At 41.8% G+C, this 27978-nt stretch overlaps 1 protein-coding gene across 1 annotated transcript in view; it reads left to right on the top strand.

Moving 5' to 3' along the window:
• Window positions 1-1308: 1308 nt before the first annotated feature.
• Window positions 1309-27978, top strand: part of RBM23 (RNA binding motif protein 23) — a 44182-nt gene continuing 17512 nt past the window's right edge. Inside the window, exons 1-6 of the mRNA XM_077468998.1 lie at window positions 1309-1470; window positions 11476-11572; window positions 19484-19617; window positions 19728-19781; window positions 23359-23514; window positions 25182-25241. Coding sequence (XP_077325124.1) covers window positions 11501-11572; window positions 19484-19617; window positions 19728-19781; window positions 23359-23514; window positions 25182-25241 — 476 coding nt within the window. The 5' untranslated portion in view covers window positions 1309-1470; window positions 11476-11500. The remainder of the gene's footprint in view (window positions 1471-11475; window positions 11573-19483; window positions 19618-19727; window positions 19782-23358; window positions 23515-25181; window positions 25242-27978) is intronic.

Genomic DNA, 27978 nt, shown 5'->3' on the forward strand with positions numbered 1-27978 from the left:
TCATGTCTGCAGTCGCTGACCGTCCCCTGTACCACGTCTGCAGTCTCTGACCTTCCCCTGTACCATGTCTGCAATTTCTGACCGTCTCCTGTATCATGCCTGCAGTCTCTGACCATCCCTGTATCATGCCTGCAGTCTCTGACTGTCTCCTGTATCATGCCTGCAGTCTCTGACCGTCTCCTGTATCATGCCTGCAGTCTCTGACCGTCTCCTGTATCATGCCTGCAGTCTCTGACCGTCTCCTGTATCATGCCTGCAGTCTCTGACCGTTAGGGATGAGCTCCGGCATGTTCACATGCTCCACGTGCAGAGCCTGCCAGGAAGTCGGAGCAGCGCTGCGCCTCGGGGCAATGTCTCACTGCCTGTGATTAGCGCAGCGCTGTGCCAGCTTCCTGGCGGGCTCTGCACATGGACCAGGCAAACACGCCTGAGCTCATCCTTACTGACCGTCTCCTGTATCATGTCTGCAGTCGCTGCCTGTGTCCTCATTCTTCCCCTCCACCAGCTGTCACCTATGTCCCCATATCTCCCGAAGACCCTCCCATCCTCTCCACCCCCCTCCAGCAATCACGACCTTTTCCATCCCAACTCTACCACCCCACAATCTCTATTTCACCCCACCCTCAACTACCGCCCAGCTTACCCCTCTACTACCCCCTCACCCCACCCCTCTGCCTACTCTTCCTAGGCGATAGGTATCTGTAACCGGTATCGGTGAGTACTTGAATAAAGTATTGGTACTTAAAAAAAAATGCTATTGGTGCATCCCTATTTACCATCGTTTGTAGACACTGGAACTTGCACACAATCCAATTTATGTACACTTATTGGGATTTTTTTTTTTTTTTTAACCAAAGACATGTAGCAGAATACATCTTGGCCTAAAACTTTGAAAAAAAAAATCTGTCTTTTTTAATTTTCTATCATATATCATTCATGTTGCAAAAAATAATAAAACAGTGGTGACCAAATACCACCAAAAGAAAGCTCTACCTGTGTGGAAACAAATGATACAAATGTCATTTGGGTACAGTTCTGCATGACAGCAATTACCAGTTAAAGTAGCGCAGTGCTGAATAGCAAAAAAAATATACCCTGGTCATGAAGGGGGGGGGGGGGGGGGGGAGTTACAACCTTCCAGAGGTCAAGCGCCACAAAAATAACAAACAGCTACTGGCCAAACCGCTTTCAGTCCTACGTTGTCCAATCACCATTCCTCAGGCTTTTCTATGTGTAACAGGAAATAAAATCAAACCCCGCCTTCCTCACACATCCCTTTTTTTTTCTTATTGGTCGCCGATTTGCTGACTCCCGTGCCTTTATTGGTTTTGTCGTCTTGCCCCGCCTCATTTCCCGACGGTAGCGAAACTCTATTGGTTGGTTCCCCTTGTTCCGTGAGGGGAAGATTCTGGAACGTAAAGAACGGTCGCCATTTTGTTGCGTTGCGTACGGAGGGGGTTACTGGAGCGGGTGAGTGCTGTAGGCGGATGGGTTTGAGCGGTGGCGGGCCTGAGGACGGTTGTTCATTGTGTACAGAGCTTGTTGTATGGGGCGGAAGGAGAAATGTGCGCGCTGAGGGGGTGGAAGGAGATGGCGGCAGTCGTTATGAGAGCCGTGTTTGCAGGGAGAGGCGATCATTGTGTGTTTAGTCCTGTCTGTGACTTCCTTCTCCCCCCTCCTTCCACAATAGAGGTCACCTCCTCTGCACACTTCATACCTCCAGGTGTACAAGGCAATATAAAGTCATGTGTCTTTCTACAAATATCACACGGGCTGCAGGCCTTGTTTGGCCTATACAACAGTAGTCTTCTGCTTGGGTTCATTCTTCTATTTCCAAGGCATTGTATTTAAAGTGGAACTAAGGTCTGCAATACTTGCTGTCTCTTTCAATGGCCCTAGGCCAGTGATGGCGAATCTTGGCATCCCAGATATTTTGGAAACTACATTTCCCATGATGCTCATCCACTCTGCAGTGTAGTTGAGCATCATGGGAAATGTAGTTCCAAAACATCTGGGGTGCCAAGGTTCGCTATCGCTGGCCTAGGGTTTCCACCTCATCCCTTTAAACCCGAACACATATGAATTACACAGGTTCTGAGGTTACTTTAACCGCTTAAGGACTGGGCCTCTCTTTCAGACTGTGATAAAAACATATTTTTTTTTTTTGGCTAGAAAATTACTTAGAACCCCCAAATGTTATACTTTTTTTTTTCTAACACCCTAGAGAATAAAATGGCGGTTGTTGCAATACTTTCTGTCACACCGTATTCGCGCAGCGGTCTTAAAAGCGCACTTTAAAAAAAAAGACACTTTTTTTTAAATTTAAAAAAATAAGACAACAGTAAAGTTAGCACAATTTTTTTTATTTTGTGAAAGATAATGTTACGCCAAGTAAATTGATACCCATGTCAGGCTTCAAAATTGCAACTTTTTGTTATAAAAACCATTGTGTAAAAAAAATCTAATTTCATCAATTTAGGCCAATATCTATTCTACATGTTTTTTGAGAAAACAAAATGCCAATAAGCGTATATAGATTTTTGCAAAAGTTATAGCATACTATGGGATAGATTTCTGGACTTCAACTTTTTTTTTTTTTTTTTTTTTTTTACTAGTAATGGTGGATATCAGCGATTTTTAGTGGGACTGCTACTTTGTGGCGGATAAATCTGACACTAAGTTACACTTTTTGGGGACCAGTGACCCCAATACAGTGATCAGTGCTTAAATGACACTGACTGGAGGAAGACGGAGAAACACGAGATCGCCATATTCCTCCCGCACAGAACGGTGGTCTGCCTTGTTTACCTAGGCAGACCGCCGTTCTGCCTCTCCTGTGAATGATCGGTAGGTCCCGCTGTGTCAACAGCCCTGGATCCGAAGAGAGGAATCGCACACAGGTACATGATTTTGCACTTAAGGGTAGGGCTGAAACAACTAATCGATTAATCGACAACTAATCGGTTATGAAATTAATAGATTAGTATTTTCATAATCGATTAATCGGCCAGTAACATAATGGGGTTAAAAAAAAACTAAAATTAGCCCTTTATAGTACAAAAATATAATCACTACTGTAAATATTACTTTCACTGTTCTACAGCAAAAATTGAACCCCTTCCAGTAGTGATTATCTGCTTTTTGTTGTACTATAAAGGGCTAATTCTAGTCTTTTTAACCCCATTATGTTACTAAACGTCTTAGACCTGGTTCACATCTATGTTTATTGGTGCTTTTTACAGAAACGCACTAGTTCATTTACATGGCTTCCTATGGGACACGTTCACATCTGAAAGGGTCAGGGACTTTTAATGCGAAACGGTGCTTTTTTGGTTCAATGTACTTCAATGGAGAAGCTGCAGAAAAGCATGTAATGCATTTTTGCAGCAATTTGTGTTTTTTAATCTGCCCAAAAAAATGCAAAAAACGCAAATTGCAGTAAAATCACGTGCGCAAAAAGCACTGCAGAAACAGATCAAAAGAAAAAACTGCATAGGTGTGTACCAAGCCTTATGCTGGCCTCACGGATCAATTTTCAGGTGAGAATATTCAGATGAAAAATCTTTGTACATTTGCTGAATGAAAGAATTTTGTTTGAAATTTTCAGTTCATTTCTTAACAAAAACCACATACATTGTCTGAAAATTCCTTTGACCAATACATTTTCTATTATTTACAAATTTTCCTGTCACTGTAGCATGAGTAAGCACTACGTTTAGTGTGAAACGCATCAGCTGTTTTTGGTTCTGTATTACTTTACTGTGATATGTACAGTGTGATCCTGATGTTCTAATAAAGGCGTGAGAAATTTTATTTGTTGTGCAGCTGTCCAGAATTTTCTATTCGCCTTGATTTAGTAGATGAGTAGATCAGTCTTTCAGCAATTGTGTCCTGACATGTTTCGCCTGCTGGGGCTTCCTCAGGGTCTATTTGTTGAAAGACAAAAATAGATGTCGCTGCGCGCTGATGTTGAGCCAAAAAATAGAATAGAGAGACGGGCACTGGGCTGCACTCAAGAGGTTGGCCAGAGAAGGACCAAGGCTGGGGCTAATGGACCACAGACAAGGTCTCAGAAAAAAAGGGGGATGTCAGGGGTGCCAACATATAATGCAGCCTGATCTTGTATAAAGAGATGTAACGAGCATGGCAACCCCCTCCCGTGACTGCGCTACTCTATGGGCAGTGCTTTAAAAAAATTCTACAGGTTACCTGTTTTAGTTACAGAGGAGGGTATAGTGTTAGAATTCTTGGTCTCGCTCAGGTGTTCGCTGTGATACTTCACGTGTGGTGCAAACTCTGTTTACATATGTCGGCATGACCTGCATATCTGTTTATCACGGCGCCCAGGGGAGCTTTAAAAATTTAAATTATTTATTTAAAGTGGAAGTAAACCCATGGATTTAAACAGTTAAAGCGGAGCTCCACCCTAAAGTGGACCTTCCGCTCATTGGAACCCTCCCCCCCCTCCGGCGCCACAATTGGCACCTTTCAGGGGGGAGGGGGTGCAGGTACCTGTACAGTACAGGTATCTGCACCCACTTCCGGCGTAGATTCTGCAGAAGGTACGCCCCTTTCCGAAGGTCCCCCGCTGCCTGCTGGGAAACACACGGATCCCAGAGACAGCGGGGACCATACTTATTGCGCAGCGCAACTCGCGCATGCGCAGTAGGGAACCGAGAAATGAAGCCGAAAGGCTCCACTTCCTGATTCCCATACCCAAGATGGCGGCGGCAGCACCCGAAAGATCGGCTTTGGGTGCCGACATCGCGGGCGGGTAAGTGTCATTATTTTAAAAGTCCGCAGCTGCAGTATTTGTAGCTGCTGGCCTTTAAAAAAAAAAAAACGGCGGACTCCCGCTTTAAAAAAAAAAAAGGCATGCCGGGAATGCTAATTGCACATTGGCTGTGCTCTCAGCCAAATTAGCAAACCATCCAATGGCTGGTGTCATAACGAATCACATGTGCAGCACCATAGCAGTTGAACATTAAACCAAGGCAAAGATGGCAGCTTCCTTGGCTGAAAACTATAGGGGAGTTTACTTCCACTTTAACTTTTTTTTTTTTTACACTGTCCCTTTAAAAAAAAGTTCTTTGATCACTTTTATTGCTACCGTAAGAAATGGTAGCATCCCTTCCGATGACAGGTCCTCTTTATTGAGAGATCTTGGGTCTAAACGACCCCAAATCTTTCCTTTTACCCTTTAAAAGCAGAAGATCAAAAAACAAAATTTGCTTTAACCTCCCTGGCGGTGATCCCGAGTCTGGCTCGGGTTGGGATTTTACTATCATAAGTGGTAACCCCGAGACAGACTCGGGATTGCATCGCTGGATACAGGGAGAGGTTACTTACCTTGTCCCCTGGATCCAGCGATGTCCTCCGCGCTGTGTGATCGAGCTGTGCTCCGCTCGATTCACACAGTGCCCGAATGGCGGAGATCGGCGCCAAATTCAAAAAAATCTTACAGATTGCAGTACTGTATAAAAAAAATTACACACCCCCTTTGTCCCTAGTGGTCTGTGCAGTGCCCTGCATGCACTTTTATATTATAAATACAGTTTTTTCTGCCTGGAATTTGGAGATTGCCCATAGCAAACAAAAAGTGTCCCTTTATGTCAAAAGTGATTTTAGACCAACTAGAAAACAGAGATAATAAATTATAATCACTTGCAGAATTGAGCGATAGCGATTTGTGGGGAAATTCGTCATCAAACACTAAATCTAATGACAGTGACATTTCTGCAAATGAGCAAATTTCAGTGTTTTTGGATTTGATTACATTATTGAATAATTTTTATTATTATATTATAAACTTTATCATACCTGGGATGTCTGCTAGACTCTGGTTTGAACAGATTTAAGAGGGTTATTTCTAAGAATTACAGGACTACAATATAAAACGCCAAATTTCCATGTAAAATAATTGTACCGCTTTCAGCACCTAAATCCAGACTGAATCATACTGCCAGGGAGGTTAAGGAAAAAAAAAACATGTTTTCACGACCCGAGGACTGGAAATGACATTGCTCCAGGCCTCCAAGGGCATAAAGATGAGTGGTGGCCATCTTGCCATCGCTTCTTTCTAGAGATGGGCTTGGAATCCCAAGGAAGCCGACACTGCACAGGGCTAATTGCAGCCAGTCAGACGTTTCCCAATCTGCAGCTGCGGCCCGGGAAATTACTCTCTGCCTGTGATTAGCTGTGTGCAGTGTTGGCTTCCTGGCAGGATCAGGCAGGTGGGATCCTGATGATGCCCAGAGCCCATTCCTATGTCTCTCTATGGGAAAAGACTGCCGATACCGGATGGTTCCCGGGTTCACTGATCGTTAACCTAAGTCCAGAAACCACGGGGGAGGACACCTCTCCCGCTACTTCTACAAGTGATCCCGTGGCAAATTGGCGAGGGCAACCCCAAATGGACCCTCTAGTCTCCTCAGTGTGTAGTTGGATGTAAACAGACTTTTGTGTTCTTTAAACCCAGCTACCTCCGATTCAATCCGGCAGAAACAAGTATGGGGAGAAGTTTGGGCACACACATAAACAGACAGGTCTGGACCTGCATGGCACCAGCTGGCAATAAAGTGATCTATGCATAAGAATTCACAAAAGGATGTGATTTATACGCTCTGTCTATGGCCAGGCATATAATACAAAAAAAAATACTCCTACCCAACCCCTTATCTATAAAAACAACCTTTAATTGCATGGAAACCTACATTTTTTCCAAATCTAATAAAGAAATTCCTTGTACTAAAGTACCAACTCAGACAAGAATAGTAGAATAAAACATAACAAGTGATTGGGTAAAGCAAGGATTTCAAACCTACCGATATCTACCAGATCATCACAAAAACATAGTCGAAAATAAAGAACAAAAACAACCACTTAAAAAATTAAAACTAGAAGACATAACTATTCCCCTGATAATCTGGGAGTACTTAACAGATAACCGTTTAAATTAAAAAAGGGGGGGGGGGGGGAGGGGAAGAATCTTTTATACCTCCCTTTCATCCATCTCTACAATGGGGAAAAATCCCAACATGTTGATCCATCTCTACAAATGGGAAAAATCCCAACATGTTGAAATGGTAGGAATACCTCTCACAAACATTCTCATGGAAAAAGAAGCTATAACAACAACTAAAACATCTGCTTGCATTGAACATTGAGACAATTCTGAAAAAATCCTTAATAGGTGATGTGATATATAGATTGGTAAAAATATTCCCATCCATATCTCCATTATGTTGGAGGTGTTATGAGTCTTCAGGTAACCTATACCATACTCTATGGGCCTGCAAACATTTTGGAATAGATATTTTATAGATAGGCAACTCCTATCCTCATATTGATTAGTGGTTCCATATTAATAACTACTACTGCAGTAGGGAACAGACAAAAAAGATACACTCAGCATCTTTCCAAATAACTGTTTTACTTTATTATAATGCATTTGAAGGTTTTTATACACATGATTAATATTACAGTTGTACGTTTATGGTAACAAGGGGCATTACATAGGCAGGCTAATTCTAATCAGGTCTCGAAAGAATGCAAAACATGTACTGAAAACATTAATAGTGCCGTGTGCACAGTGAGGGCATTGTGCAATGCATATAAAATAGAATACAATTTTATATACAGAACTTACAGATTTCCATTGCACATTTAACAAGTTTTTGGAATGCTCTCTCCTCTTTTATAGCAGACCTCACAGGCATGTTAATAGATTTGACACCAAAAATGGCCTTACTAGGAATAAATCTGGATAGATACCCAATATGTTTTAAGACAATAGTAAAGCACATACTGTACTCTGGTAGCAGCGCTAGAATAAACATTCAAGCCCAATATGAGCTTCTTCTAGCTCAGAAAAAACATATAAATTTATGGTTGTTAACCACTAGGGATCCGCGCTATAGCCGAATGACGGCTACAGAGCGGACCTGCTTTGCCGGGACGTCTATCGACGACATCCCGTGCACGAACGGCCTGTGCGCCCAGTGATCACGGATCGAAGCAAGGGGTCGATCCCGACCCCTTACCACGTGATCAGCTGTCAGCCAATGACAGCTGATCATGTGATCACAACAGAGCCGGTAATCGGGTATTTTCTGCCTCACGCTGACAGCGCGAGGAGAAAAAAAAAGCCGATCACTGGCGGCCGTGAGAGGGACTTCAGGCCAAGTCGTCGGTGCCCACCTGCCCCCTGCCAGTGCAACCTAATTAAAGTAAAAGTGCCATCCATCAGTGCCCACAATCTGCCTCAACAGTGCTGCACCTCATATGCCACATATCCGTGCCCATCAGTGTCACCTACCAGTGCCTATCAGAGCAACCCATCCGTGCCACCCATCCGTGACTTCTTATCTGTGCCTATCGGTACCGCCTCATCAGCGCATTTCAATGGAGAAAAATGACCTGTTTGCAAAATGTTATAACAAACTATTAAACATGTTTTTTTTTTTAATCTTTTTTTGTTTGTTTAGCAAAAAATAAAACTCCCAGCTGTAATTAAATACCACCAAAAGAAAGCTCTATTTGAGGGGAAAAAAATGATAAAAATTTAATTTGGGTACAGTGTTGTATGACCGCGCAATTGTCATTCAAAGTGCATCAGCACTGAAAGCTAAAAATTGGTCTGGGCAAGAGGGGGGTTTAAGTGCCCAGTAAGCAAGTGGTTAAATAATGTTAACCATAACATACTGTAACTAAGAATGTTCACACTTTTTGGATTGCTCTTTATGAAGCTAAAAAAAAATAAAAAAATGATCCATGCACGTTATCGTAATTCAGCAAGTTGCAATGCATTGAATGAATGTAAATTTTAGAAAGTAATGGACACTGGTGTGAACAGGCCTTTTGTAGTCAATTGGCTCCTAACTTCAGCTTGTTCAATTAATCTTTGACAATAAAGCCTGGAAGCTGATTGGTTTCTAGTCAGTGCAGCACCCCCCCCCCCCCCCCCCGAAGACCCCTTTCGCACAGGGCGTTTTGAAGGCGTTATAGCGTTAGAAATAGCGCCCGCAATCCGCCCTAAAGAAGCTGCACCATTGTGGGCTTTTACACTACAGCGGTGCTCTGGCAGGACGTTATGGAAAAGTCCTGCCAGCAGCTTCTAAGGAGCGATGAAGGGGCTGTGTGTTTACCGCTACTCCCCATTGAAATCAATGGGGCAGCGCTGTAATACTGCTGGCAAAACGCTGCTATACCCTTTAACCCTTTCTTGGCCGCTAGCGGGGGTAAAAGCGCACCGCTAGCGGCCGAAATGCGCCACAAATCCGCTGGTAAAACGACACTAAAAATAGCGGCGTTTTACCACCCATGCTATGGGCGATGTGGTGTGAAAGGGGTCTTGGTGTGCAATACCACAATGTGCTTCACACCTACTCCTTGTGGTCACATGATTTACAGTACTTTAGGTGTTGTGATGACATGATCCAGCCTTATATTTCATAGCAATGCAGATTACAATGCATAGCAATGTATTACAGTGTGCTGCTACTTATAGCGTTGACTGAATGTAATTTACAAAAAAGTTTGAACCCGCTGGAATGCTGCACCACCCTGAAACACATATTGTGCATTACTATGGTGTGTGAGGTGCACATGTGTACCTTTTTGTGGGGGGAGTCTGAGTGAAATATCAGGGATGTTCAGATGTGAACTTAGTCTCCTTCCTTGCAGCTGCCCTCGCTAACACTGAACACAGTATTCTGTTCATCTGCCAATTAAAGTGAACAGCACTGAACACTGTAGTGTTCATTTAGGTCAGACACACAAAGGATCAGGAATAGTGAAACACGTGTTTACTGATCCTCTGCTAGGGCATCCTGAAAGATTTCTTGCTATGTCACTATGGTAAAACTGAGCTATTCTGATGACCGGATGTTAACTTTTTTTTTCTCTTAAAAAAGAAAAAAAAAAAAAAAACATTAAAAATTATTTCTTTGAGATAGGCTGTCAGTACACCAGGATTGATCAGTTTTCAAATATACTTACCATAGTAGACGCTAAGGCCCCTTTCAGACCTGCGGATCCATATTTAGCCATCTGCTTACTCAGTGGGGATCGCTCCGTTGATCCACACTGAGCCGGCGGATGACAAGTCTGTCTCTGCACACTGCACAGGGACGGACCTGTCAGAGAGACCACTCTCCTCAGTGGGGGATCGGATGATTATGGACCGCCTGATTATATATATCTTTTTATAGGCATATATTGATTGATTTGTGCAAAAGTTATTGTCTACAAATTATGGGATAGATTTAGGGACTTTTGTTATTAGTTATTCTTACTGGTAATGTCGGTGATCTGCGATTTATTTATTTATTTCGGGATTGCCGCGGACTAATCTGACCCCAAATGTCACTAGTCCCCAAAAAGTGTATTATTACATTGATCAGTGCTATAAAAATGTACTGATCAAAGTAAAAATGACACTGACAGGAAAGGGGTTAACACTAGGGGTCGATCAAGGGGTTAAGTGTGTTCCTTAATTGTGTTTTAACTGTAGGGGGGGTGAGCTCACTGGGACATGACAGAGATCAATGTTCGCTGGGAACAGAAGATCTAATATGTCACCAGTCAGAACGGAGATCCGGTTGTTGACACTGTCGGATCCCCGTTCTCCCTCTGTACTAGGTGATTGCAGGTCGCCGGCGAACATCGAGCACGCCACTGGCAACTGCGCAATGTGCCGTACGGGGATTTGCGCTGCCAACCTGCCGCAGTATATGCGGTAGCTCAGTGCTGAATAGAAAAAAAAATGCTCAGATTCTAAAGAGTAAAACCTTCCGAGGGTCAGTTGCTTAATGAGGGGGGGGGGGGGGGGGCTGGGGAACCTCTGCCAGAAATGCACCCTACTCTTAAAGAGGAAGTAAACCCTGATGGGTTTACTTCCTCTTTCATTCCCTGCAAAGGCAAAGCATAATGGACTACTATGCATCGCATAGTAGCCCATTATGTGTCACCTACCTGACACAGGAGCCAGCGAAGTCACCGCTGTCCCCTGTAGTCCGCCGCATCCATCTTGTTGGTGGGGTCTCGCAGCCCCGCCGCTGTCATTCGGCGAAGCCGCGATGATGTCACTCCCGCGGATGCGTACGGGAGCCGACGCGCGCGGTAGCTCCGTCGCCGAGAATGCCGCGCTCAGTGCGCCTGCGCACCGCTGTCTACGGGGCATGCGTCGTAGACAGCGGTGCCCGTTTTCGGGCAAATATCTCCTAAACCATATAGGTTTAGGAGATATTGCTTGGACCTACAGGTAAGCCTTAATCTAGGCTTACCTGTAGGTCAAAGTGGTTTGTAAGGGTTTACAACCACTTTAAGTCCTATTGTGTGCTGACAGCATAGCAATTAAACAGACCAAAAGGGAAGATATAAGAGTATTTCACGGTTGGGGTTTACATATGACTGGATGATCAAATGTTTGTATGTTCCACTATGGTGATATTGTTTCTTTATTCTTTTGTTTAGAATATAAACTCATTGGTTAGCAGACATGGCATCAGATGACTTTGATATTGTGATTGAAGCAATGCTGGAGGCACCTTATAAAAACCAAGAGAGGGAGGTAAGTCTAAGAAGTGACATAAAAAGAAAAAAAAATCAAACCTTTTTCATTTTTTTTTTTTTTTTTCTAGGTTAAATACTAGAGGTGCATTTCTTCTATTGGCATGCACTGTATGAAAGCAGTAATGTATATTCTGCTGGCTGAATACAGGGTTTTTTTTATTTTTTTTTTATTCTGAGTTCCTTTTCTGTCAGTTTCTTAAAGCCAAGTCCATAACCTGCTGTATATGAAGAGATGATTTGTGATCACTTCCGCAGCGGTAAAAAAAAAATGGTGTTGAACACAGCGGAAAATCATTGCAAATCAGATTCTATTAACAATATTAGTTCAGTTTGGTCATTCTTACTCTATACTAGTCTTTCTGCATGAAGCTGATGGTGGTTGGCTTATGTACAGAACTCGTCTGGTTAGATTGTTCTTATTTTTATAGAGACCGCATAGTTCTGCTGTTGGCCCATCTGCTAGAATAACTTTAGGCTTGTAGATACATGCAGCATTTCCTGTTTTTGACATGCATTTTAAACACTTGTCAACAGATTCCTATTTACTTTTAATAGTGCTTGTAAAATTAGAGTTTTGAAGCTGCATTTGACCAGAGACCCTATAGGCAGTAGGACTTGCTGCATCTATAGAAACAAAAAGCTGGTCAACTATAGCCTCAGAACGATCAACCACATGGCACTATTAAAGTAAGTGGGAATTTGCAGACCTATGTTTGACATATACATTTGAAATGGCTGTCAAAACTGTCTGACTCAAATAAAAAAAAGCTGAATCTTTAAAAGGAGTGAAAGTAGTGGGCAACCATTCTAAGAAACTCACATGACTAATGCAAGGAAGATGGTTGCTGACAGATGAGCTTGGGGGGTAAACATTCAGAGAAAGATAGCCAGTCAAAGGCTTTCCCTAACCACAAAGCACCACATCAACAGAGTGTCACCAATGTCATTGCATTTGTACTGCGACAGTCTCTTGGGTAGTAGTCCAGTCACTTTTTCTAAAAAAAAAAAAAAAAACTTTACCTTTATGCAACTTCAGCAAAATAATGTTCTAACTCTGGGGTGCGTTCTGATATCTTGCGCATAGATGTTTCTGTGTTGCGGTTTAGTAAAAACTTTAACACAGCATAGTTGTATTTTTTTGAATTTTAGATGCACGTACCTCAATGCTTTATTAGATTAGACTATAAGCCAACTTCACTGAAGGCTTTAAAAGAAGATACTAAAACTTTGCAGCCTCCATCTACCTAGAAACAGGTGTATTTGAATGTGATAGAAAACATGGCTAAAGAGAACCTATGTAGCAGTAGGTTAGGACTTGGTTAATGAGAAACTGCTCTAAATGGGAATGCTTAGTTATACCAGTTAATGAAATCTGAAATAACTATAGCTCTTTTCACTAAGAATTGTTAGGGTATATACATGTTTCAAACATACAGTATATAACTTATCCAGTTCTTGTCCTCATACCACTTCAATTTATCCATGTGGACATCAGTAGTGCTGTTCTGTGTCTAGTGCTTTCTAAAATATCAGAATCAAAGGCATCCTTGCAAAGAAAAGGGTAAATTGCACTGCTGATCTCTGCTGTATTTACAGGCTCCATGGCAGTCGGGCATCCAGCAGGTTCTGTAGATTTTATAGACCCTGGATACCTGGGCTGCAGGAGGGGTGTGTGTATTAATCATTTATACTCTCACCAGATTTATTTCACCCTTAACGCTTAAAAACAGTTCATATAAAGCTCGATAACTACTCCAGATGTATTTATTCTCTCCTTGTCTGCTTCTCCACTTTCAGATCTGCATGGGTGGATAGGATGCATAAGGGAGATGGTACACTCAATGAGGTTTACACTTTTGGTTATGGCTTTATGCAGGCGCAATTTTATAAATGATTTAATAGTTCATTGTGTGCCATACTACACTATAGTTTTATTTTTTTGGTTGCACCTGCTGGAGGCTGGGAAGTGTAGAGGCACAGACCACAAGGAGGGATTCAAGACTTTTGGCGTTGTTCATTGAGGTCTATAATCTGTTTTTTTTATGTGTTAAGAGTGAAAGAAATCTAGTGAGAGTTTGATATATGTTTTATTTTTCCCACGGGACAGAGAAAGATAGTGTTACAATGTAGCACTTTGTTTTGACTATAAAAGACGTTTTAGGGACCTTTTTATATACATTTTGTAAATATTTTATTATATCTTTTCATGTGACAATGCTGAAGAAATTACACTTTGCTGCAATATAAAGTAGTGAGTTTGCATAGGAGTGTAAATTTGCTGTCCCCTCAAAATAACTCCATAATGGTGGCCACCATTTTTTTCCAGCTCTGCCTTAACCCACTTGGGCATGGAGTTCACCAGAACTTCACAGGTTGCCACTGGAGTCCTCTTTCACTCCTCCATGACAACATCACGGAGCTGGTGGATGTTAGAGACCTTGCGCTCCTCCACCTTCCATTTTTGAGGATGCCCCACAGATGCTCAATAGGGTTTAGGTCTGGAGACCTGCTTGGCCAGTCCATCACCTTTTACCCTTCTTTAGTAAGGCAGTTGTCATCTTGGAGGTGTGTTTATGTCGTTATCATGTTGGAATACTGCCCTGTGGCCCAGTCTCTGAAGGGAGAGGATCATGCTCTGCTTTAGTATGTCACCGTACATGTTGGCATTCATGGTTCCCTCAATGAACTGTAGCTCCCAAGTGACGGCAGCCCCAAACCATAACACTCCCACCACCATGCTTGACTGTAGGCAAAACACACTTCTTTGTACTCCTCACCTGGTTGCCACCACAAATGCTTGACACCATCTGAACTAAATAAGTTTATCTTGGTCTCCTCAGACCACAGGACATGGTTCCAGTAATCCATGTTCTTAGTCTGCTTGTCTTCAGCAGACTGTTTGCGGGCTTTCTTGTGCATCATCTTTAGATGCAGTGTGCGGCGTATGGCCTTCATTGTAGAAAAGTGTAATTTCTTCAGTGTTTTCACATGAAAGGGTATAATAAAATATTTACAAAAAATGTGAGTGGTGATACTTCCCCCTTTTTTTTTTTTTTTTTTTTCCTTTATCAGATGCTGTGTAAGCGCTGGAATTTATATATTCATAATCACTCTAAGATGCTAGTCCATTTCTAGAAAAGCAAAAATATATATTTTTTAATGCAAAAAAGTAGCATAAAAGGGAGTTGCTTTATTTCCTATTTCAATCCTTTTCTATTTAAAGTAAGAACATGCAGGTGCACATACCCAAAGGCTCCATTCACACTTGTGCGATTTTGTTATGCGACTTTGGACATCATAGTCACAGCCCATTTCTTTCTCAATTGTATAATTTCAAGTTGCAGCAACTTTATGTACAATACTTTGGTGTGACTTAGAACCACTAAGTGTAAAGTCAGATCAAGGTCACGTTGGAAATCATGCGACTTTGGAGATGCTCCAATGTGAATGGAGCCTCACACTGATGATTCTGAAACTGCAAATGGTAGTAGCATAACCTTTACTACAAGATGCCTGTCCAATAAGGTCATTTGAACAATTGAACTTTTGCTTTAAGAAGCTTTACAATTTTGATAGAGGGATAAACCAAGAACAGTAATTCATTTAATGCTCTTTTTGATTATCTTCACAGATAACTTGGGAACCTCAAAAATAAAGTTGAATTACTGTTCTTACTATTGGTAGTTGGTTTCTAAGTTTTCACTGCTGGTGCTCCTCGCCCACTTACCTGTTATAAAGAGAGCCTGTCAGTCAATCAATAACGCACTGCTCCCTTTCTCTTCATAGAACCTAGTCCTCCCTGCCCTGCTCTTCCGGGGAAGGGCCTTGAACAATGTTTGACGTCAAGACTACCACAGGACCAAAGCAAAGATCTGTTTGTGGGATAGGGGTTTAGCTCCTTCGGCCAGAGGTGGTTCTGCAATACAAGGGGCAACAAATTTTAATAACTTAAAAGAGCATGGCTTAAATTGTACAAGTTGTACTTTTCTGATATTTACACAGAGCTACGGACATTGCTGCATTAGCCATAGATGTTTAGAGTCCCGTGTTGAATAATTTGTGAATATATAACTACTGCTGAGAAAAGTAAGTGATCCAGCTCTCCCAATGCTTACCTGTACCCAGTGTTTTATCATATTGTGGTCATTAGTGTTAGAATTGTTGAAAGCATTGTGACAGAATAAAAGCTCCCTTGGTTTCATTGGTGTGTAAGGGACACCCACATGAATGGTGCTTTTATGTGTTTGCCCTTTGCAGTGAATGTAGCATAACTGTTAAGAATGGGTTCCAAACAGCTGAAATGTGATGTACATATCGCATATATACATCTTTTGTTTGGGAAGAAGTGAAAAAAGACATTCTTGATCACTGCCACCTATTTACTTCCAGGGGATTCATTTTATATAGTTAGGTGACACAGTAGAGACTGCCATACGCTGCTGGAATTTAAATCTATTCACTTTTAACCAGACCAAATTCAAGCCATGGGTGTCCCTGTCAACACCAGCCAGCTTAACAAAAGTTAATTGAATAATTCAATTAAAAAGTGCTAAAGAAAGCCGCACTAAGGTATGTGATTGGTTGCTGCCGCCCTACGAGTCCTCAGCCCCCACCTGAAGGCTGTGGATATACAGATGTTTTATAAGAAAATAATAGGGCCCTAGGCGCTACCTCAGAGGGATATTTTATGAGCTAAACCGGTATTTTATGGGTGTCCTCTGAAACCTCTCTGCTACACGAGGTCAATGACCCACCTGCACTAAGGGAAGTCCTCAAAATCTTCTCTAGTAGTGAGATTACACTAGTTTATCTTTTGTCTGACTAAATGTCCAGTGAGGCTACCAGAGTTGTGTACAATATTCCCCTATATTAGGTTCATATACAATTGACACTTAAAGAAAAGCACCCCGTTCTCTGCATACAGCCTATTTAGTATAAATCAATACTGGGTGTTGGGATAAATTAGACCAGTGAGATGTAGTATATAATTATAAGCACAGAAAAAAATTCTGAAACACAGAAAACAATTATAGAAAAAAGTTACTATGAGGATTTTCACATTTATAATTTGATCCACAATCAGTGTTTCTGTAAAATTCGTTAAGTCCACAATATATAGCTCAATGTGTAAGGGCTAAAAAACATCACTAATACATCCAATGTGGTATTAGAGTCCAAATAATGTGCAAAACAATGTGCAAGAACGCACGCATACAGTACTCCAAGTTCCTTAAAGTGCAATGTGCACAGAAATGCAAAAAGACTTGTGTAAAAGAATATTATAACACCAACTAATTTTATATCCCAACATGGCTACTAAAAAATCTATAAAAAGAAAATATGTGAAAAATAATAGTAAAAATAATAAATCCAGGTAGATATAGAGTGCACAGTCAATGTGTAGCAAATCTCCAGCCGGATCAGAAAAGGTGACTTTAGTGCTCATTCAAAAAGGTCCAGTAACTTCCGTGCTCACCCCCTCGGGTCCCCACTCACCAGATCTTTGTCCCACTGAGGGGTTGCGTGCGCTTAGTTCCTCAGTCTCCAACCGCTTTATGCTCAATTTCTCCACCTTCTTTCACTGTTTTATATCTAGGATGGTGGAGAAATTGAGCGTAAAGCGGTTGGAGACTGAGGAACTACATGCACGCAACCCCCCAGGGGGACAAAGATCTGGTGAGTGGGGACCCGAGGGGGTGAGCACGGAAGTCACTGGACCTTTTTGAATGAGCACTAAAGTCACCTTTTCTGATCCGGCTGGAGATTTGCTACACATTGACTGTGCACTCTATATCTACCTCGATTTATTATTTTTACTATTATTTTTCACATATTTTCTTTTTATAGAATTTTTTTTAGTAGCCATGTTGGGATATAAAATTAGTTGGAGTTATATTCTTTTACACAAGTCTTTTTGCATTTCTGTGCACATTGCACTTTAAGGAACTTGGAGTACTGTATGTGTGTGTTCTTGCACATTGTTTTGTGTGTTATTTGGACTTGAATGCCACATTGGATGTATTAGTGATGTTTTTTAGGCCTTACACATGGAGATATATATTGTGAATTTTACAGAAACGCTGTGATTGAGGATTTTCACATTTTATAATTTGATCTACATAGTAACTTTTTTCTGTGCTTAGAATTATATACTAAATCTCACTGGTCTAATTTATCCCAATACCCAGTATTGATTTATACTAATGGGCTGTATGCAGAGAATGGGGTGCTTTTCTTTAAGTGTCAATTGTATATGCACCTAATATAGGGGAATATTGTACACAACTCTGGTAGCCTCACTGGACATTTAGTCCGACAAAAGATAAACTAGTGTAATCTCACTACTAGAGAAGATTTTGTGGTCTTCCCTTGGTGCAGGTGGGTCATTGACCTCGTGTAGCAGAGGGGTTTCAGAGGACCCTCATAAAATACTGGTTTAGCTCCTAAATATCCCTCTGAGGTAGTGCCCAGGGCCCTATTATTTTAATGGAATAATTGATTCACAGGGGCCTGGTAGAAAATTGTTAGCTGAACAATATCTGCATCCAATCAGATGCAGGCGATATTGGGGGTGTCAGAATAAAATAGAAGCAGGGGGATTCCTCCATCCACCCTGTATAGGGTGGATAAAGGAATCAGATTTTTATTTCATTCAGCCCAAGGATCCAGTTGTATAACCTGCTTAAGCAGCACTGCTAATGTGTTCATGGCATAATGCAGATAACAAGTTTAAATGTGTTGCCCCCTTAAACTGAATTCCAGGTGTGGTGATTTTTGCATAGTTAGATTGGTCCAGCTTGAATCAATGTAACTATGTATGTTGTATACCTGGCCCCAATCTCTGTGGAAGCTGGAAATCATGCACCGATGCTACAGTGATTGCCGCTGGATTCCAGGTCCCATGCCGAGTGACTGCCCTTCTGCTTAGTGAACATGAGAGGTTGCTGGCTAGCTAGGCATGGGTACCATTCAGAGAACACTTTGCATTTTCTCAGCGAATACAAAGTAATCTCATTGAGATGGTGGCAGCCGTGACAGCACCGCCCCACCTCTCCACTTTGTGCTATCGGAGAAGGTTTTGCATGTATTGAAAAATGCAAAGCGTTATTTGGTGCCAATGCCAAGCAAGTGATTACTAAGCAGCAGTTCAACCACGCCACATGGGACCCGGAAGCCAGTGGCAAACTCTGTAATAGCAGTGCTTAGTACAGTGATTTCCAGGTTTTGCAGAGTATGGCACATAACCTAGTTACGTTGGTCCAAGCTAGATGAATAATATGCAAAAATAGCCACAGCTGAAATTCAGCTTTAACGTATGTACTTGTTTTAATTTAATTTAAAAAAAGTGCCTTTTTTGCTGGCTACTAAAGCCTAGAACTGAGGGGGAAATTATGGTGCTAAGGGGATGCCTCTACACTATTACATGCTAGTCATTGTGTGTGTCTGTAGCTCACATCTATGCTTAATTACTTTGCTCTCAGTGTGTACTTGCTAAAAATCATAAAGCAATATGCCCTCTGTTTGCTCCAGGCCGAGGAATTTGAGAGACAAGATACAGTGGGAAATAACCCATAATTACTAATTTTTGTATCAGGTAAGGTATATAATTAGAGGTGCACTCTGCTGATCTGTTCATCCTCCATGTAAGGTCATGTATTAATGTCAAGAAATTATGTAGGTACCGTAGTTTGGAAATTTGATCCACTGGCTGAGCTTTCAAAAGTCCCACTCCTTTTTATAGCAGTAACTACTGTTTTTAATTCCTAGCTAATAATTTTTTGTTTTTGTTTTTTTGTGTTCTGTCTTTTTGCTGTTTCCCTACTCTGCCGCATTATCTTCCATGTAATTCTATGTTGGGACCTCCCTGACCATCTTCTGTCGGTGTGGCATTTTTTGTTGGGCTGAACAGGAAGAAACTCCCAATCAAGAGACAAACAATGAACAGGCAAAAGAGACAAACAATAATGAGGCAAAAGAGACCAACAATGAACAGGTGAAAGAGACAAGCAGCAGCCGGTCTGGAAATGCCAGTAGCAGCAGCAGGTGGGGTATACCTTTACCATCAGGGATTCTTTCCCTCTGTTATGTTATTTTATTTTATCTGTGGTCCCTGTACTGCACAGTATGTAATTGCATGTATTCTTTGTTTGTAGGAGAAGTAGAAGCAGGAAAAGGAGCAGGAGCAGAAGTCATGATCGACGTAGAAGGTACTGTATTTATCAGGGTATAACACGCACCCTAAGCTTAGGAGGGGATTTTAAAGAAAAAAACTTTTAGGAGGGACGTTTAAAGTGGTTGTAAACCCTTACAACCAACTTTGACCTACAGGTAAGCCTAGATTAAGGCTTACCTGTAGGTCCAAGAGATATTTGCTGAAAGACAGGCACCGCTGTCTACGGCACATGCGGCGTAGACAGCAGCGTGCAGGCGCACTGAGCGCGCCGCGGTCAACGGTGATATGCTGCGAGTGGCGGCTCCCGTGCGCATGCGCGGGAGTGACGTCATCGCGGCTTCGCCGAATGACAGCGGCGGGGCTGCGAGACCCCACCAACAAGATGGATGCGGCGGACTACAGGGGACAGCGGTGACTTCGCTGGCTCCTGTGTCAGGTAGGTGACACATAATGGGCTACTATGCGATGCATAGTAGTCTATTATGCTTTACCTTTGCAGGGAATGTAAGAGGAAGTAAACTCATCAGGGTTTACTTCCTCTTTAAGGGAAAAAAAAACTTACATTTATATGCCCATCAATGCAGCCTTGTCAGTCATTTGCAGCCTTGCATGTCAGTTTCTTTTGCAGGCTTTCCGTTTTAAAAATGGCGCGGCCGAGATACAGAGCGGATGTCCTGTGTATCTCGGCGGTGCTCGGTAGCTCTCGGCTTTTTTCGGCTGTTCTCGGCGGCCGAAAATAGCCGAGAGCGGCAAAAGGCAGAAGGGCGGGTGATCGGCGTATAACACGCACCCACGATTTTCCCCTTATTTTAAGGGGAAAAAAGTGCGTGAGATACGCCGATAAATACGGTAGGTGTATACTTCCTTTGAAAGTGAATTTTAACAACAGTTTCCAGGAATATATACCATGTTTCCCTTTTACTAATTATGATGTTAACCCTCCCCTTACTCTGCAATGCTGCTCCATGCCACAGTATTGAGAAATGAAATATAGCGGCCTTTGCTACCTTTTTATGATAGTTACTCGGGAATGTTTTGTAACCACTTCAGCCCCAGAAGATTTTGCCTCATTCCTGACTAGAGCACTTTTTACAATTTGGCACTGCGTTGCTTTAACCACTTTGCGCCCGTGCTATAGCCAAAAGACGGCTACAGCGCGGATGCTAACTGCCGGGAGGGCGTCCCTGGACGTCCTCCTATTTACTTCCCCTCTGCGTACTGCCGCGGGCGCGCATCTTGGAAGTTCGGTGCTGGCCGTGTCCCTTGGACACAGCCAGTCACAGATAACTGTAAACGGCCAATCACAGCGGCCGTTTACAGCACAATCGGCGTGCCCAATGGGAGATGATCTCATATGTAAACATATGAGATCACCTCTCGTCGCCGGCTCTCCCTCCTCACACAGCGTGTGAGGAGGAAGAGATGAACCGCTGCAGAGATGCAGTGGTTAGTGAAAAAAATAAATAAAAAAATAAAACGAAAATAAAGTGCCCCACTGCCACGTGTCAGTGCCCACCTGCCCCCACTTCCACGTGTTAGTGCCACGTGTCATCAGTGCCACGTCGGTGTCATGTGTCATTGCCCTGGTGCTCCAGGGCCTTCAAAAATTTAATAGGTAGTCAACAATTTAGATGTGTGATTTATGCTCCTAGAACACGTGACGGTGCTCCCTGCATGTTGGGCCTCTCTAAGTGGCTAGGCTGTGAAAAAGTCCCACATGTGGTATCGTAATACTCAGGAGTAGCAGAATGTATTTTGGGGCATTTATTTGTGGTATGCACATGCCATGTGAGAGAAATAACCTATTACAATGACAATTTTGTGGGGAAAAAATGTAATAAAATCATCATTTTGCAAAGAATTGCGGGAAAAAAATCAGAAACCTCACCATGCCTCTTACTAAATAACTTGGAATGTCTACTTTCAAAAAAGGGGTAATTTGGGGGTTATTTGTACTTTCCTGGCTTGTTCGGGTCGCAAGAAATGAGATAGGCCACCAGTACATCAGGTGTGATCAATTTTCTATGATTCGCACCATAGCTTGTAGACTCTCTAACTTTCACAAAGACCAAATAATATCCACTAATTTGGGTTATTTTTACCAAAGATATGTAGCAGTATAAATTGTGGCCAAAATTTATGAAGAAAATTTTTTGCAAATTATTAATTTATCACAGAAACAAAGAAAAATGCGTTGTTTTTTTCAAAATTTTCGGTCTTTTTTTTTTTTTTTTCAGTTATAGCGCAAAAAAAAAAAAACCCCAAAGGTGATCAAATGCCACCAAAAGCAAGCTCTATTTGTGGGGGAAAAAAAGGACAAAAAATTCATTTTTCTTACAGTGTTATTGTACTAATTGTCATTCAACGTGTGAGAGCACCGAAAGCTGAAAATTGGTCTGGGCAGGAGTGGGGTTTAAGTGTCCTTTTTTTTTATTTATTTTTTTTTTTTTTCACATCAATAGAGCTTTCTTTTGATTGTAATTGATCACCTCTGCTGTTTTTATTTTTGTGCTATAAAGAAAAAAAGGGAGCGACAATCTTGGGAAAATTTTTTTTTTTTTTTTTTTTTTTTTACATTTTTTTGCTATAATATCCCCCAAATAGAAAAAAAAACACATTTCTTCATCAGTTTAGACCGATATATATATTCTTATTTTTGGTAAAAAAAAAAAAAAATCACAATAAGCTTTTATTGATTGGTTTGCGCAAAAGTTACAGCGCCTATAGACTATGGGAAAGATTTGTGGCATTTTTATTTTACTAGTAATGGCGGTGATCTGCGATTTTTAGAGGTATTGAGAGGCAACGAACAGATCGGACACTTTTTTTTATGACACATTTTTGGGATCATTGACAATTCTACAGAGAACACTGCTATACAAATGCATTGATTACTGTGTAAATGTCACTGGCAGGGAAGGGGTTAACACTAGGCAGCAATCAAGTGGTTAAATGTGTGTTCTGAGGGGTAGGACTGAGTAAGAGAGGAGACATTGCTGTTCCTACTTGCTAGGAACAAACGACATGTCTCCTCTGACAGCACAGGGATTTGTGTTTACACACAAAGATCCCCATGCTTGCACTTGTGACCAGCGGTGGTTGGTCACGCGCATTGGGTCCCCCGCCGTGCAGTGGGTTTGCACCCTCTGGTGGCCGAAAAAAGGTGAAGGACATACCCATACGGGATTTCCCCCAGGAGAGGCATTCTGCCGCAGTATAGCTGTGTGAGCTGGTCGGGAACCGGTTAAAGCATAAAGGACACTTCAGGATTTTATGTGAACTTCAGCCTTTGCATTTTTATCATGGTTGTGAGGGATACAAGCGTCAAACTTTTGAGGCTGATATCCAGAGGTATAGTCAATTACTTTTATGGTGCACATAGGTTTACGTTTCTTCCACTGTGCTATAGGAGCACTAAAACTCAGAGGGCTCAGTTATGTCAATGGCTAGAACTTAAAAGCTCAAGCTCTGGACCCACACATAGAGCTATTGGACATGCAATGTGATCAGCGGCCTCATCAGGGACCACGCCACAACTTCCATGATGCAAAACTTTTGGGGATTTTTCAAATGGATGTACATTTTAAATCTATTACCTTCTTGTTACTCAGCCATAGTCGGAGTAGGGACCGGCACAGACGTCGGGGCAGCAGGGATAGACACCGAAGCCGTGAGCGCAGGCACAGAAGCCGCAGCCGAGGAAGACGATACAGCTCAAGGAGTCGTGATCGCCGACGAGATGAACGTTCCAGACACCGTAGTCCTGGGTGAGAAACTGACCATGAGGAGGAGTTGTGGTGTTTTTTTTTTTTTTTTTTTTTCTGTGCGATTCAGTGCAGTGTTTATGGGCTGAAATCGCATTGGATCGCACCAAAAGTAGTGCATGAACTACTTTTTAAAACACTGCAACTGAATTGCATGATACTGCGGTACCATGTGATCCAGTGCAGCAAACACACTGCATTTGCATTCTGTTATTGTGTGTTGGGAGTACGTTGACACAGCAGACCACACACCCAGTATGTTTTATACGCAGTGCGGGAATCTTGCAGAGTTTCCCATGCTGCGTTCTGGTGTGAATGGGGCCCTAAGTGTGTATTTTAATTACATGAAAAGTAATTTATCCTTTTCATGCCTAAGCCTATTTCTGACATTTGTTGCGTACAAGTTAAAATCTGTATTGTTTGCTACAAAATTACTTAGAACCCCCAAACATGTATACATATATATAATATAATTTAGCAGAGACCCTAGAGAATAAAAGGGTGATTGTTACAATTTTTTAATTTTATTTTTTATCATATATTTGCCCAGCAGTCTTTCAAATAAACATTTTTGTGGAAAAAGACACTTTCATGAATTAAGATTAAACTATAAACAATAAAGTTAGCCCAATTTTTTTATATTTTGTATAATGTGAAAGTAAATAGATGCCTAGGGTGTCGTTCTTTGAAATTGTGCACACTCGTGGAATGGCGACAAACTACGGTACCCATAATCTCCATAGGCTACTTAACTAACAGTTACCAGATTAGAGTTAGAGGAGGTATTTTGCTAGAATTATTGCTCTCACTCTGACTATCACAACGATATCTGACATGTGATTTGAACACTGTTTACATTTGCGGGCTTGACTTGCGTATGCGTTTTTTCTTTGTTGCACGGGGCACTTTCAATTTTAATTTTTTTATATTTAACATTGTCCCTTTTTAAAAAAACACTTGTTCACTTTTATTGCTATCACAAGGAATGTCCCCTCCCACTCCTTTTAGGATAACAGCCCAGCGTCGGTTGTTATCAATAAAAAGCCAAACACTGGCTCTAAAAGACGGTAACGCTATAACCCCTTCAAGCCATGAACGCATATTTGCGCATGGTCAGCGTGAAGGGGTTAAGTACAGGTATACTACTTTTGCTGAACTACATCAACCGAACCACCCTCCTGCACCCCCCCAGGGGATTAAATGGAGCCATTCACCCCTCTCAAGCCTATGGAGGGACTTTGTTTTCAGGCACGGTCAATATTGAGAAGATTTTCCTAGGATATGCTGTTAATTATCCAAGGAGGCTTCTGCTCCTCCATTGTCCTTTTTAAATATGAAATGTAATGCATATACTGTTTGTGAACAGAACAATACTTTTTGGCAAGAAGATTGCTGTAAGCGATTAAAATAAATATGGAAATATTATTTTAACTACAGCTTTTTTTCACTCAATTGTAGAGGTTTACATTTTTAAGTGAAAATTTAAAAAAATATATAATTTTTTTTCCTCTTGATATTTCATGATGTGCAGTAGGACTATTTTATAACCCACCTACAATGAAATTCGCTTATGAAAAAAATACTTGTGTAATAATAGCTCTTTAGTATTTTTAATGTTTTTGTGTGAACAAAAATGAACTGCTAATCAAAATAAATGCTTAATTTAACAGGCGGCGCCACACACGTAGCAAAAGTCGCAGCCCCAGACATAAGGAAAAAAGTCCTATCAGGTATTTTTTGTTTTATATTGCAAAAAGTGTTTTGTTTAAAAATGTTAGTTTTGCATTATTCTTATTTTGCTGTGGTTTCTATGGGTGCAGTGCATCCGGAAAGTATTCACGGCGCTTCACCTTTTCCACATTTTGTTATGTTACAGCCTTATTCCAAAATGGATTCAATTAATTATTTTCCTCAATTCTACAAACCATACCCTGTAATGACAAAGTTTGTTTGAAATCTTTGCAAATTTATAAAAAAAAAAATGAAGAAAAATCCCATGTACATAAGTATTCACAGCCTTTGCTCAATACTTTGTTGAAGCACCATTGGCACTAATTACAGCCTCAAGTCTTTTTGAGTGTGATGCTACAATCTTGGCACACATTTTGGGCAGTTTCTCCCATTTTTCTTTCTTTTGGAGGACCTCTCAAGCTCTATCACGTTGGATGGGGGAGCGTTGATTCTACAGCCATTTTTTAGATCTCTCCAGAGATATTCAATCAGGTTCAAGTCTGGGCTCTGGCTGGGCCACTTAAAGACGTTCAGAGTTTTCCTGTAGCCACTCCTTTTTGTTATCTTGGCTGTGTGCTTATGGTTGTTATCCTGTTGGAAGATGAACCTTCGCTCCAGTCTGAGGTCAAAAGCACTCTGGAGCAGGTTTTCATCAAGGTTTTCTCTGTACATTGCTGCATTCACCTTTCCCTTGATCCTGACTAGTCTCACAGTTCCTGATGGTTAAAAACATCCCAACATGATGCTGCTGCCACTACCATGCTTCACTGTAGGGGATGGTATTGGCCAGTTGATGACAAGTGCCTGGTTTCCTCCAGACATGATGCTTGCCGGTCAGGCAAAAGAGATCAATCTCTGTTCAAAAGTGGCTTTTGTCTGGTCACTCTACCATACAGGCCTGAATGGTGGAGTAACAAACAAATGACCCCTGCCCCAACCTATAACTGACCTTGACAGCAAAGAGCACATGGAAGGGCAAAAACATGGAAAAACATTCCATAGCTCAACTCACAGACCATTCTGCTGACCAACCAAATTAACCTGTCCAATAGTCTGTGCTAAAAACAAGGGTTTTAGTTGGCACTCTGTGTGTGCTTGCAGTCCTAACACTACTGAATATGGTCCAGGACACACTGGGCACCTTTGCTGCCATTGTGCTTGGTGTCCAGTGTGCTCCTGTTCCTTTTTAATGGGGGTTTGGCTTGCCTCCAGGCCCACCTGCCCCTCATCTATCCTTTAGAATGCATGTGCTCCCACTGTGGAGACGCTCATAAATTCAGTAGCGTTAGGACTGCAAGCATACACAGGGTGCCGTAAAGAGGCCTTGCAACTTATGCATGCATTTGCAAATGTATGCTAACTAAATCCCTGTTTTTAACACAGACTGTTGGACAGGTTAATTTGGTTGCTCAGCAGACTTGTTGGTGAGTTGAGCTATGGAATGTTCTTTTTTTCGTCTTTCTGAATGGTTGAGTGCTGTGGAGATGGTGGTTCTTCTTGAAGGTTCACCTTTACTGGAGCTCTGTCAGAGTAACCATGTAGTTCTTGGTCATCTCCCTGACTAACACTCAGTTTGGCCAGGCAGCCCACCATAGGAAGAGTCCTGGTCCTTTATTGGGTGATTGAGGCCACTGGGCTCATTGGGACCTTCAATGCTGCAGAAATGTTCTTGTGCCTCAATACAATCCTGTCTAGGAGGTCTACAGACCATCCCTTGGACTTCATGGCTTGGCTTGTGATCTGACATGCACTGTTAACTGTGGGACCTTTTATATAGACACGTGCGTGCCTTTCCAAATCATGTCCAATCAACTGAATTTACCATAGGTGGACTCCAAGTTGTAGAAACATCCCAAGGATGATCAGTGGAAACGGGACGCGCATGAGGTCAATTTTGAGTGTCATGGCGAAGGCCAAGAATACCTAGACCCCCTTCAGCGCTTTCACGCCAAAAAAAGCACCTGAAAAGCTCCCGAAATCCTATTTCCATTCAAATAAATTAATGCTTTCACACTGGGGCGGTGAAAACTCCTGCAAGCAGCATCTTTGGACCATGTTTGGAGAGCTAAAAATAGAATGCCTCAAATGTCCCTCCTACATTGAAATGAATGAAAAGCGCTCAGTGTTTCACTGCCAGTTGAGAAGTGCCTCAGTATAAAAGTACCCTAAATATTTTTTTTTATATAAATTTGCAAAGATTTCAAACAATCTTCTTTTCACGTTGTCATTATAGGGTATTGTTTTTTGTAGAATTTTCAGAAACATTAATTTAATCCATTTTGAAATAAGGCTGTAACAAAATGTGGAAAAAGTGAAGCGATGTGACTGCTTGATGCGCTGTATAGTAACACCTGGCAAATGTACCTGCTCGGTTAGCTATGAGAATCCCAGCTCGTGGAGGGGGCAGGCAGCTAATCATGCCCACTCGTATGTAATCGCTCATGCAGCAAGCACGTGCTAGTGATCAGCCCTGGGCGCAGGCAGTCAGCGTCCAGGGCTGATCACTCGCATGTGCTCACTGCATGAGCGATTACATGTATGCGATTGCTTTTAATGGGGCTGCCTATTCACCAAGAGGGGTGCATTCAAAATGCCACCTGCTTTGCCAGTCTGGAATACTTTGTATGTTGAGTGTTGTGGGTTTTTTAATTATTTTTTTTATAGTGCTTCTGGAGTACTCCAGAAGATTTATGGTAGCTTTTGGTGCCGATTGTTTCAGTGGTTGGCTCATAGCTT

Source organism: Lithobates pipiens, unplaced genomic scaffold (assembly GCF_037356315.1).
Source record: "Lithobates pipiens isolate NorthernLeopardFrog02 unplaced genomic scaffold, aLitPip1_a1.2 Scaffold_11, whole genome shotgun sequence".
In the NCBI taxonomy this organism is placed as follows: domain Eukaryota; kingdom Metazoa; phylum Chordata; class Amphibia; order Anura; family Ranidae; genus Lithobates; species Lithobates pipiens.